Source organism: Nanorana parkeri, unplaced genomic scaffold (genome assembly GCF_000935625.1).
Source record: "Nanorana parkeri isolate BGI_ZX_2015 unplaced genomic scaffold, ASM93562v1 scaffold303, whole genome shotgun sequence".
In the NCBI taxonomy this organism is placed as follows: Eukaryota; Metazoa; Chordata; class Amphibia; order Anura; family Dicroglossidae; genus Nanorana; species Nanorana parkeri.
Window position 1 is genome coordinate 164039 of NW_017306571.1, and position 12385 is coordinate 176423.

General features: G+C 40.5%; 1 protein-coding gene across 1 annotated transcript in view; it reads right to left on the minus strand.

The window, feature by feature from the left end:
• Positions 1-12385, minus strand: part of WDR49 (WD repeat domain 49) — a 116338-nt gene that overhangs the window by 17539 nt on the left and 86414 nt on the right. Inside the window, exon 16 of the mRNA XM_018557787.1 lies at positions 8422-8594. Within this exon, the coding sequence (XP_018413289.1) occupies positions 8422-8594 (173 nt within the window). The remainder of the gene's footprint in view (positions 1-8421; positions 8595-12385) is intronic.

The window sequence follows — 12385 nt, forward strand, 5'->3', positions numbered from 1 at the left end:
TAGTTTTCGTTGCTTTGATTATACATCTGGCGAGGACATACGTGTAAGCATCCAGTATGTATCCAACTTTGATTTTTATATTTTATATTTTTTACTTTTATACTGTGTGTATGATTTTACTGTTTTACACCAATGTAAACAAGTGATCTTATATGTGAGTTGGGTGCAGTTCCACGTCTCTAATATCCCTGTATACGGGTTTACCATTTTTATCATAGGAATACAGTTCTCCCGGAGATCTGCCTTCTTTCCCCTGAAGAAGCCCCTTCTTGGGGGCGAAACATGTAGGGACCTATAGGAGCGTTTACATCATCTGAAAATAAGTTACCGCATATCTCGTAACCGCACGGTATTGTTACCTAACGGTGAACCTGCATATTCAATATGTATTTTTATTAATGATATATATTTTTATTGATGACATGATTTTGTACTTTATTTTTTGGTTCTAAATTATGTATACAACAATTTAGTGAATAAATGTTTTTCTAAGACTTTTATATACGAGGTCTGGACTGGTTTCTAAAAAGCCCCCTTTTTTCTCCCCACTGGATCCTTGCACAGCCCACTGCGGAAACAATCTGTTCCTTTGTATTCATAACCTGGGGTGTGAAACCTCCAGCTCCTCTAGACGCTATTTGCAACATACGCCTGCCAATATTATCCCTTTACTTTTTACACTTTATATTTTTTCTTTCTTTTCCTTAAAAAAAATGTAAAATAACAAGACTAATATCCCTCAAGAGGCATTTGAAGCTCACTGCACCCCTAATTTTGCTTCCCCATTGCTCCCAATGCATTATGCCAAATTGGCTAAATGTTGCAAAGGTTTCCTGACTTTTCACCAAAATCTTGGAAAAATGAAAATTATACTTATCCCTAATCCTTTTAGATAGTTGTCACTGGAACAAGAGCCCCATTAGAATAATGCCCTTCACCAACTGTTCTAGTTACAACTGTAAAGTTTGGGTTTCTATTACCTCCTGTTTTTATGACAATGGTCACCAGGACAAATCAAGAGGCTAAATCTCTCCATTCAGAACACAGACTACAATAAATACTTGGCATCGATTTTAACCATTTCCTATTTTATTTCAAAACAAAAAAGAAAAACTATTTTTTTTGCATACGCTAAAATATGTTAGTTTTGAATGAAATTCATTAAGACGGATTTATGAAACTCTTGCAGAAATCTGAAGTAACAATGGTTTTGGAGCAACTGCCATAAAAGAATGAAGAAAATATTGATCCTTTGCAATAAAACAGTTAGCCATTAGGCTGCATTCACACCTAGGTGACAGCGTTTTTGCTCGTTTCTACGCAGCTTTGCTAAATGCTTTTACATGTACATTAAGGGGTCTATTCACTAAGCTGCCAAAGGATCTAGCTGTAGCTTCAGCTGTTCCTTCGGCTAGCTTCGGCCCCAGGACCCCTTCGGTTCAGTAGAACCGAAGGGCTGCTGTACGGGCTATTCACTATAGCCCGTACAGCTCCCGAAGTCGGCCGAGAGGCTCAGTCAAACCGAAGGCATATGCTTCGGCTCCACTGAGCCGAGGTGAAAGCTACTGACTGCTGGGCAGAGCCCGCCGTCATATCGCAGCTGGCTCCGGCCACTTGCAGAGACAGATCAGGTAATACCAGGGACACTGATCTCCAGACAGCCCAACTCTCCTGGGGCGCTTAGTCTCTCGCTATTAGTGTTGCCATATAAAGTTTTGCTTGTGTAATATATTAATTAGATAATATAATATATATATTTGACTGCATCTATCTGCATGTTATGTGACTCTCAGTTCCTCAATTGTGTTACTTATTGTGTTACTGTGAATCTGTCTGCTTTGAAGTCCTAGCTATTGTTTTGTTTGCTTATCACATCTCACATGGGGGGTAAACAGCAACCTTATCTAAATCCTCCAATCAGGTTACACCCAATTTACATTTGGTAGTCAGTGTACAGAAAAGAGGGTATATAAGGTATTGTTAGCAAGCCACGTGCTCTCTTTTTACCTGGGACACAAAGGCATTCAGTATGAACAGGCGAGAAGCTGAGAGGTAAAGCTCCACCACACTTGTACATTGTCTTGTAAATATTGTTGTGTGTGTTATTTGTAAATATGTAACCTTACCAATACATGTGCATTGCTGATGGAACTACTTCTTTTGTCTAAGAATCCTCAGATCTAGGGGTGTTTATGTGAATATTATTGTAGTCATTGGAATATATTTACATATCCATTTCACCTGGGTAACAATTAGATAGCGGCTCATGACGGCCCAGGAGAGAAACACTTTCTCCCAGAAAGGCTTACTCTGCTCAGAGCCGTTGGGTGCCGTCAGAATAATAAAAACAATAAAAAATCACCATAGGAATGCAGAGGGGACCTTAGGTCCTCCATCAGGTCCCCTCTAATGATTGACAGCAGCAGAGGGCGTGTGCAATAGCTAGTTTGCTATTGGCTATTGGCATTCCTATGGTGTTTTTTTTTTTTTATTCTGACGGCAGCAGAACCGCCCGGCCAATAGAAAACAGTTGGGCGGAGCTAGCTGTCACTGCTAGCTCTGCCCAATCGTTTTCTATTTTATTTTTTACTACTTTTTTAACTGTTTTTCTATTCTACTCGGTGGCATTCGGCTACTCACTCACTGCTGTTCGGCATCCAACACAGGGCCATAGAAATGAATGGGATTTTGTTTTGGGCTTTTTTTTTGCGCTTTTTAGAACAGAAAAAGCACTATAAAACACTAGGTGAAAATGAGGGCACTAAAGAAGTATTAAAGGAGTGATTGAATGATATAACTTTACTCATGTAATGTACTCCTTTTATAAACTGTATCGATCACAATGAATAAGTAGAGCTTCACTTTTGCTCTGCTCTAGTTTTTGATCAGCCAGTCCTTGTATGTGGCATTTCTAGTGTTTGTTATTATCATTAGGACTGCAAATAACATTCATAATTACAAAGAAACGGGGGGGCAGAAAAAGGAGCTTCACACTGAGTAACAATATATGGTAATGACCAAATTCTAGGGTTTCAATACATTGGTTCAAAAAAGATGCAGTCCCCCATAAATAGAAATCCCTAAAAAATGGAAATGATCTGATGAATAGATCACAAATAAGTAATGTAATATAACAAAATTTATTGTATTTCAAAACTATACTTATAAAGACACCTATAACACGACACTTAAAAACAGTTAAAACAACGCTTCCCTGGAATCACCTGTGTATAATGATGCGGGTACTGAACATATGAATCTCCTACGGGGCAGGAAGTCTCTGATGTGAGTGAGATACAAACATATCCACAGTAGAGAAAACGGAGTTGTACTCACATTATGTGTAACCGGTAAAAAGATAATCCTAATTGGATCCCACAACGATACATGCATGTAGTTGTTTCGGAAGGAATGTATCCTTGTGTAGCAGTTTTACTCCATATGATCCGGATCTTTGATGAATCTGAAGTTCCATAGGTGCTTATCTCTCCATTTGATTGCACTCACACCACTGCAAGAAATAAGGATATCAACCCTAAACAGGGGAGCCTCCAATGTGGGTTCTCGACCTAAACGGCCGCACTGTAGAGTGAAGTGTGGTGGGGGCTACACAAGGATACATTCCTTCCGAAACAACTACATGCATGTATCGTTGTGGGATCCAATTAGGATTATCTTTTTACCGGTTACACATAATGTGAGTACAACTCCGTTTTCTCTACTGTGGATATGTTTGTATCTCACTCACATCAGAGACTTCCTGCCCCGTAGGAGATTCATATGTTCAGTACCCGCATCATTATACACAGGTGATTCCAGGGAAGCGTTGTTTTAACTGTTTTTAAGTGTCGTGTTATAGGTGTCTTTATAAGTATAGTTTTGAAATACAATAAATTTTGTTATATTACATTACTTATTTGTGATCTATTCATCAGATCATTTCCATTTTTTAGGGATTTCTATTTATGGGGGACTGCATCTTTTTTGAACTAACATTCATAATTAGTAGGAAACAATGACTGGTTGTTTGGATGCACCCCTCTTCACAAGACTTGCACATTGACTCTTTAAAGAGGTTAGCTCCTCACTACAAACCTTTGGTAAAAACAGCTTGCTTTAGCAACCCGTGAGACAAAGGGGTTGATTCAATAATGGACTAGAGCAGGGGTGCCCATTAGGTAGATCGCATTCGGCTCACTGACCTGTGTCCTGTCCTCCCGCGGTACTCGTGCGGCTGAATGTGGCAGATTCTGCAGACGGGAAGGAGAGAGGAGACTTGGGAAGCTGCTGCAGTGGAGGTAAGAAAAGACAGACAGGGGAGAGACAGTAGAGAAAGTGAGAGAAGAGACAGCAGAGAGAGAGAAGAGACAGCAGATAGAAACAGGGGAGAAAGAGAGGAGAGAGCGCAAGGAGAGAAAAAAGAGAGGGTCGGTTGACTTCAATGCACTGCCACGCCCCCTCCCACCCCTGAATGCAGGTGTTTTTTCCTTGGTAGATCTCATTGAGCTCGTCATTTGAAAAGTAGATCTCCAGACGAAAAATTGTGGGCGCCCCTGGACTACAGGCTGTTTATTTAGAAAAGTAAATTTTTACGTTGCAAAGTGGATTTTCATATGGCTTAGTCCAGGGCTCAAAATGTCAAGTCCTAAGCTACTAGCCAGACCTTAAAAGTTACTCGCCACCAGTTGCCCTACCTAAACCCTACCCTGCCCCGGCCTTATCTCCGACAGGTCAGCGGTGTGACGCAGAGTACAAAGATCAGTAACAACGCACATTACAGAATTCAGTGGTGCAATGCAGAATACAGAGGCCAGCTGTGTGACGCACAGTGCACCGGTCAGCAATGTGACGCGCAGTGAAGAGATCAGCAATGTGACGCGCAGTGCAGAGGTCAGCAATGTGACCTGCAGTGAAGAGGTCAGCAATGTGACCCGCAGTGCAGAGGTCAGCAATGTGACCCACAATTTTCACGGCGAGTGGAAATTTTGAGGCCTGGCTTAGTCGATAAGGTAAAAGAGTGTATACATGGAATACCAAAATATGCACAATGAATATTTAAAGTGATATTAAAGTCAAAATGTGTTCAGGCTATTTTAAATGCTGATTATATCACTTACAATAAATGCTGCTCCTTGAGGTTAAAAGTTTAAGTTTCTTGTAGAATCAGCTGGTCCCCTGAGCACTAGCCATGATATCCTGTTTTAGGGTGGTTCCTTTCCCTTGCCCAGTCCTATGGAGCCACCCTTGTGTGTGCTAGTAAGCTGTGTGTGTCTCCACAAACACATAGGGGTCTATTCACAAAGCCGCCGTAGGCAGCCCTCGGCCAACTTCGGGAGCTGTACGGGCTATAGTGAATAGCCAGTATAGCAGCCCTTTGGTTCTACTGAACCGAAGGGGCCCTGGAGTCGAAGCTAACCGAAGGATCAGCCGAAGCTACAGCTGGATCCTTCGGCAGCTTTGTGAATAGACCCCATAGTCACAACAAGGTAAGCCCTTCCCCTCCTCCCCGCTTCCCCTCTCCTCTTTCCTCCCTGCTCACCTTTCCCTTCTCCAAGCCAGTAGATGGATAGCTGTTGGAGTCTGCTCTAACCCTTGTGATCTTGTACTGGACAAGAAGTTCAGGGAAACTGAGCTGAGAGACTTTGAGCCAGTTGTATGAAAACATGATGACTGTAAATGCTTGGGCAAAAATGAAAATACTTTGCGGGGCAATGTGTACTTGTTTGATCCGCATTCATTATAGAAAAAAAAAAGCTTGAGCGTTTCATGCTACTTTAAGTGCAGACTTATTGCTTGCACTTCAAAAGGATAGTCAGATTCACCTTATTCACTAAGCTAAAAGATCATTCACTTTGCATAGTGAACATTCACTTTGCAAAATGAACAGCTTCTTATCCTTTAGCACCGCGGCATAGTGGTTAGCACTGGGGGTCCCTCGTTCAACTCCCGGTCAGGACACTATCTGCAAGGAGTTTGCATGTTCTCCCTGTGCTTGCATGGGTTTCCTCTGGGTGCTCTGAAAAAAAAAACCTGAACGTTTTGTAGCGCGTTCTACGCTCGACGAACGCTCTACAAAACGCTCAAAAATATAAATCCCATTGTATTCAATGGTCTCGTTCCCACCTTGGCGTATTTCCGCCCGTCCCTAACGCGCTACAAAACGCTCCACGCCTGAAAAGGTACATGTACTACTTTGGGCCATTTTGTTGCGCGTTTCCATTGGGATACAGCCAAGTAGCCTTTGGAAACGCGCGTTTGTCGCGCGACTTTTTTACAGCGAATCGAAAAGGATCAGAATCAGAGAGCTTTCAATGACTCAATTCACTTGTCAAGTTGTGTTTGAAGGCTTCCAGACCACTTTTTTTGTCATTACAGGAGCCAGATAACAGAGTGGAGTATTTCAGTTCAACACATTTGTCAAGTAAATTAGCGACACAAACTGGTCGCAAATCAAGGTGCCTCGTGTTAAGCAAAGTCTCTGCAACAGGTTTACAGTCACATGTGTCTGTATTCCTGGGTAGTGAAATGCAACAGTTTGCAAAGTTCTGTGACAGATTTATTATTGGAGATAAAACAGATTTTCACTTTAAACAGACACATAATTAAGAACTGGTCAGAGGCAAGTTTCATTCTATCACTGAGATACCTTAGAGCAGCTGAGGGAGGAATTTGTGATTCAAGCTGTAAGCCTGTAATAAATCTGTCACATGATCTGTCTCACTGCTTTTGTTTAGCATTGCTTTGCCATGCAACAGATGTGAAAAATATACCCCAGTGATTTTCCAGCCTCCTGGCTATTTTACAACACTCTTCAATCTGCTCAGACTCCCAGTCTCTTTCAGATTCATATCTTTGTGGTGTGCTGTGATGCCTTACTGCTTACACATTAACATGCGGAATGCTGAGTGTTGAAGTGCCTTCTGTTAATGCAACCCAGTCATTTTTAATAGACTTCCCATGCACCTCAAACCAGACCTGACCCTTTTTTGGCAACACGGTGTAACACAATGCATGGTAGTACATTACCACGAGTTGAGATGAGCTAGAATGCACATACATTGCTCTAGTGCATTGGGGTCCCATTCAAAATAAATTATACCGCAGCTCACTAACTCTTGCATGATATATTAACATGCTTTACTGTAACCCAAAGGTGTGAGGCCAACACCACCTTTGCCTCTTAGCAGTCTCCCTCTGTCAGACGTGGGTGTGGTTCAGCTGCCTGTCCAATTAGGCCACATTGGCCTGGACATGCACTTTAAGCATGTTCCCTCACACATGGACTATATGTCCTGAGTTGACAGGCACACTTTCTCTGCCAGTCCATCTGTTACATAATCTATCTGTGCATGGCCTACCTTACTCCAAACTATCTATCTGTGCATGGCCTACCTTACTCCCAACAATCTATATGTGCATGGCATACCTTACTCCCAACAATCTATCTGGGCATGGCCTACCTTACTCCCAACAATCTATCTGGGCATGGCCTACCTTACTCCCAACAATCTATCTGGGCATGGCCTACCTTACTCCAAACAATCTATGTAGCATGGCCTACCTTACTCCCAACAATCTATCTGGGCATGGCCTAATTTACTTCCAACAATCTACCTGTGCATGGCCTACCTTACTCCCAACAATCTATCTGGGCATGGCCTACCTTACTCCCAACAATCTATCTGGGCATGGCCTACCTTACTCCAAACAATCTATGTAGCATGGCCTACCTTACTCCCAACAATCTATCTGGGCATGGCCTAATTTACTTCCAACAATCTACCTGTGCATGGCCTACCTTACTCCCAACAATCTATCTGGGCATGGCCTACCTTACTCCCAACAATCTATCTAGCATGGCCTACCTTACTCCCAACAATCTATCTGGGCATGGCCTACTTTACTTCCAACAATCCACCTGTGCATGGCCTACCATACTCTCACATAAGGACCAATGTGAATTATTTTAACATCCACATGAGCCTGGAGTCCTGGAGTTAGCAGAAGAGCGTCTAGAAAAGGTAGTATGCAATTTATATATTTTTTATAATTTATGAGTAATGCTATGTAATTAGGGACATGTAACAAGTATAAAGTAGGTGTTATCCCAATTTGACTGCAAAAGTGGAAATACACTTTAAGAAATCACAGTAGATATACAGATGAAAGCTCTGCTTTGGTTTGTTAGATGTTCCAGGTACCTCCCTGGTGGAACAATTGTATTTTCAGAAACTGAAGTCTTGAAAGTGCTTAGAAAACTATGGCCAACATTGTTTATACAGACATCACATTAATTTATATGTAGACGACAGAAGGAAACAGTCGATAATGGCTGAAAAAGGTCATGACATGCACAGTTCTCCTAAGTATGTTAATTGTTCTCCCCAATAACCTTAAACAAAAACATGATTTGGTACATACTTGAAGGGCAAGTCCTCTTTATCTTCAATTAGCAAATGTTGTAGATGAGAGTCAGGCTCTTCCTCTGTTTCATTATTGGGAGAGGCCAAGCCCTCTGCTGTTACCTCTGCACTTTCTAATTTATTATCTGCGACAAGTAGAGGAGAACATTTCTCAATTCTCCAGTGTTCTTCCTAGATAACAAGATACAAAGAGAGATTAAATAAAGAAACCTTTACCGTGTTTGTATTGATTAGATTTAAACAAGAATCACTAGCAATTCTTCAACTGGAAGGGTCACCAACTAACTGAGTTTTCAGCATTCTAGCACATCAGGGTTATGGATGATTCCTAAGAGGCAAAGGGGTGTGATGTGATTAAAAATGATTGAGCATTACAGTGGAAAATGCAGTCAGAATGAGCCATTAACAGTTTATAAAACATTAATAGTTATCATATAGATGCAACTTTCAGTTATTTAGCAGGAGGAGGATAGTTTTAAAATAATGACTTTCATAGACAAGACTAACATGCAGCTATTTCATAAGGATGCTGACATTCTTTCATGGATTCATCTACAGACTAAGTTACTAATCAACAGACTAAGCCTTGAATCACAAGGATTGTCTATTCGATTTTCACCAATAGTGATATTGATTTGGAGCTTATATGCATATCTGTGAGTAGTGTACATCTGATACTTTTGTTTCCTTCCACCGTCTAAAAACATGTCCCTTGGTAAATTGACATTGACCCAAAAAAGACAGAGAGTGTGCAAGTGTATGTTTGTATGAGGTGGCAGAAACATTAAAAATCCCCTAAGGGGGATGAACTGAATTCTTATATGTACCCTGTTAAGCACTATGTAATATGTCAGTGGTGTGTATTCACAGGATATAAATAATGATTCCAGTGGAAACTCCAAATTGTCCCAGTTCAAGTAGAACTATCTCCATATAAATAGATTGCTCTGCTAAGATGCACAATGTATACCCTGTGGATGAAGATGGCATCAGTGCAATAGCGTATCAGGGCAAGGTAGAAATTGATTAAGGTCGATTGGGAGTTTCCTTTAATTGAATTAAGGGCAAACACTGTTTCAGACAGTCATGCAACACTTAAGAAAGAGTTTTCGTGGTCACCTACAGGAGATTAACTTCAAACTGCTGGTTAGATGGTATATTGTTTCTCCTACAGCACATGTAATTTGCTCAACGGTCTCTCCACTGTGCTGGCGTAACTGCGGCCCCATAGGAACCTTTGTTCACAATATCAGCGGACTACTGATGCCTCAAGATATCTGGAGTTGGACTTGCCTCTTTCATCTTACATAGTCTTCTAGGAGATCTAACACAAAAAAAAGCTTTGATGCCCTTCATGCTAAATGCAGCTAAAGCTCTTATTCCTAAATATTGGAAATCTCCTCATGTTCCCTCTCTCATTGCTGAATGGTTTGCACAGATAGATAGATTGCCTTTACTTAGAGGAACTTCTACACACTAGTAAAGACGGCTTTTATATATGATGGCTTTTATAAAACGTGGGCCTGTTGGCTAGATTTAAAGCACTCAGATACTTACAACACATTAATGCTGCAGGATTATAGTCCATCAGCTGATAAAACCTTACAATACATTGTTGTAGGCTTCCCAGTAACGCTTCAATAGTATGGTACTCCATCCTGTGCTTGTTGTCCTTATGTTCCACCTTGTGATTGAGTATTAACACTGAGGCACTAACCCCGACCAGATCTGCCCCTTGTTTTTCGTTTCTTCCTACCCCTTGTTTTTCGTTTCTTCCTACCCCTTGTTTTTCGTTTCTTCCTACCCCTTGTGTTTTTGTTTTCCTTTATTCATTTTGTCATCCCTCCCTTGTTATGTATATTGCCTGTCATAGTATTCTGCGTACTGAAAGTGTTTTTGTGTAATTTGTTTGTATTAGATGGATTAAAATTAAAGTAAATGTATCTTTTCAAACACCCAGTTGAGAGCAGTGCACTCACATACCTGCTAACGTGTTTCTTTATATATCTTATGGCTGAGTTAATAGGTAGGTGAGTGCCCACTTGTAACCTAGGACATGTGAGTTTCATGCTGAGTTAGCTAATATATGATATACATAGTCCTACAGTTTTAGTTATTTGGTATACAAGTGAGGGGAATCCCCTGTTAGACAGTTGCCATTAAAACAACTATCCCTATTGGAAGGCTTCCCCTTAATTCCTGTTTTGGTAACTACTTAACATTTTGTATTTTCCCTCCATTTCTGTCCTGGTGACAATATAGTGATCATCAAGACAAACAGAGATAATTGTTATGAGACAAAGGGGGTGATTTACTAATGGCAAATAAGCTATTTATTTTGCAAGCAAATTTAGCTCTTAGCTTAGTGAATGTCAAGATAAGTCACTTTGCAAAGAAAAAAAAAAACTTTATTAGTGCTTGCACATGATTAGATGATAGAAGTCAACTTCACCTCACTTACTAAGCCAAGGGAAACTTCTTTTCCTAAATCAACCCCATAGGGTTTAAAATGTTTGATGACATCTACTATAACCTACAAGTACTGTAGTCAATCAAGCTTTTTATGTTTGTGTGTTCAATAAAGGTTTTGTTACACAGATCTAAGCCACATGGGACATGGTAGAAAGATGGTGTCAGAAGCTGGGAAGAACTTTTGTGTATCTTAACCACTAAAGTGTCCAAAAGTGGCAAAGAAGTTCTCATTCATACATACCTCTCAATGGTCCTTCATTTGAGGGACTATTGTTCATATGGAACCAAATCCCTCTGTCCCTCTTTCCTCCTCAGTTGTCCCCCATTTTGGTCTGTTATACAGATATCTATTGAAAGGTCCTATTAAACTACCAGAAGTGTTATGCTGCACTAAAACCTTCACCCCATCTCTTAATTATCTTGTTTGCTAATTCAAAAGGCCAATATGAAGGAAAGTGAATAGCGAAAAAAAGCAACTCTGGGTTTAACCAATTATTTTTTACATACATTTTTTAATGGCCACATAACAGGGGGCATGGCTAAATACATTCTGCTGGAAGGTGTCCTCTTTCTCATCTCATAAATTTGGGAGATATCTTCTTGCTGCATCTAAGCAGACATAAGTAAAGAAAATGTCTGCAAACAACCTACCAGCTTTAAATGCTATGGAAAAATCAAATAAATACATATTCAGCACTCCTAAAATGAGTAAATGTTTTAAAAAACCACCCTAACAGATGTACAAATATCATAAAGATATTCAAAAATGTATAATACCAATATACAGCTCTGTAGATAAAAATAAACCCTAAACAAATCATAAATAATAAATATAAATCATCGTCCAAATCAATGTTTAAACAGTGATGAAAAATAGTAAGTTAATATATTAATAATACCTATCCATTTATTTTATTGTCCATAAAAACAACATGTCCAATTCTATGAGGCTTCAAATACTGTAATGTCATTGGACACGATGGGGGCCATACTCACGCATGAACCTCATCAGGAAGTGGCGGTGCAGTATCTTCTCAGCAAGCATAAGCCCTCATTCCTTAGTGCTGGGTTGAGATTGTAGTTCTGCAACTAACGATTATTTTCATAATCAATTAGTTGGCCGCTTATTTTTTCGATTAATCAGATACAAAAAATGAAATACTATCTTTTGTTTAAAATACACAAATGGAGGGTCACAAACAAAGTTCACTTCAGTATAAAACTACATGCACTATTTCCTGCAATTGCACCACACTGGAACACACAGGGGTCTATTCACGAAGCTTCCGAGGGTAGCCGAGTGAATGACCGATCTGAAGTGAAGTGAGCCGAACACTGTTCGGCTATTCACTTCAGGCTGGTACGGCTAATTTCAGCCGTACATCGGCTGAAATCAGCCGTACATCGGCTTGCTTCGTGTGGCTTCGGGTCGGCCGAACATGCTCAGCATGTTCGGCCGACCCGAAGTGCAGAAGGAGTTCGACTCAGCC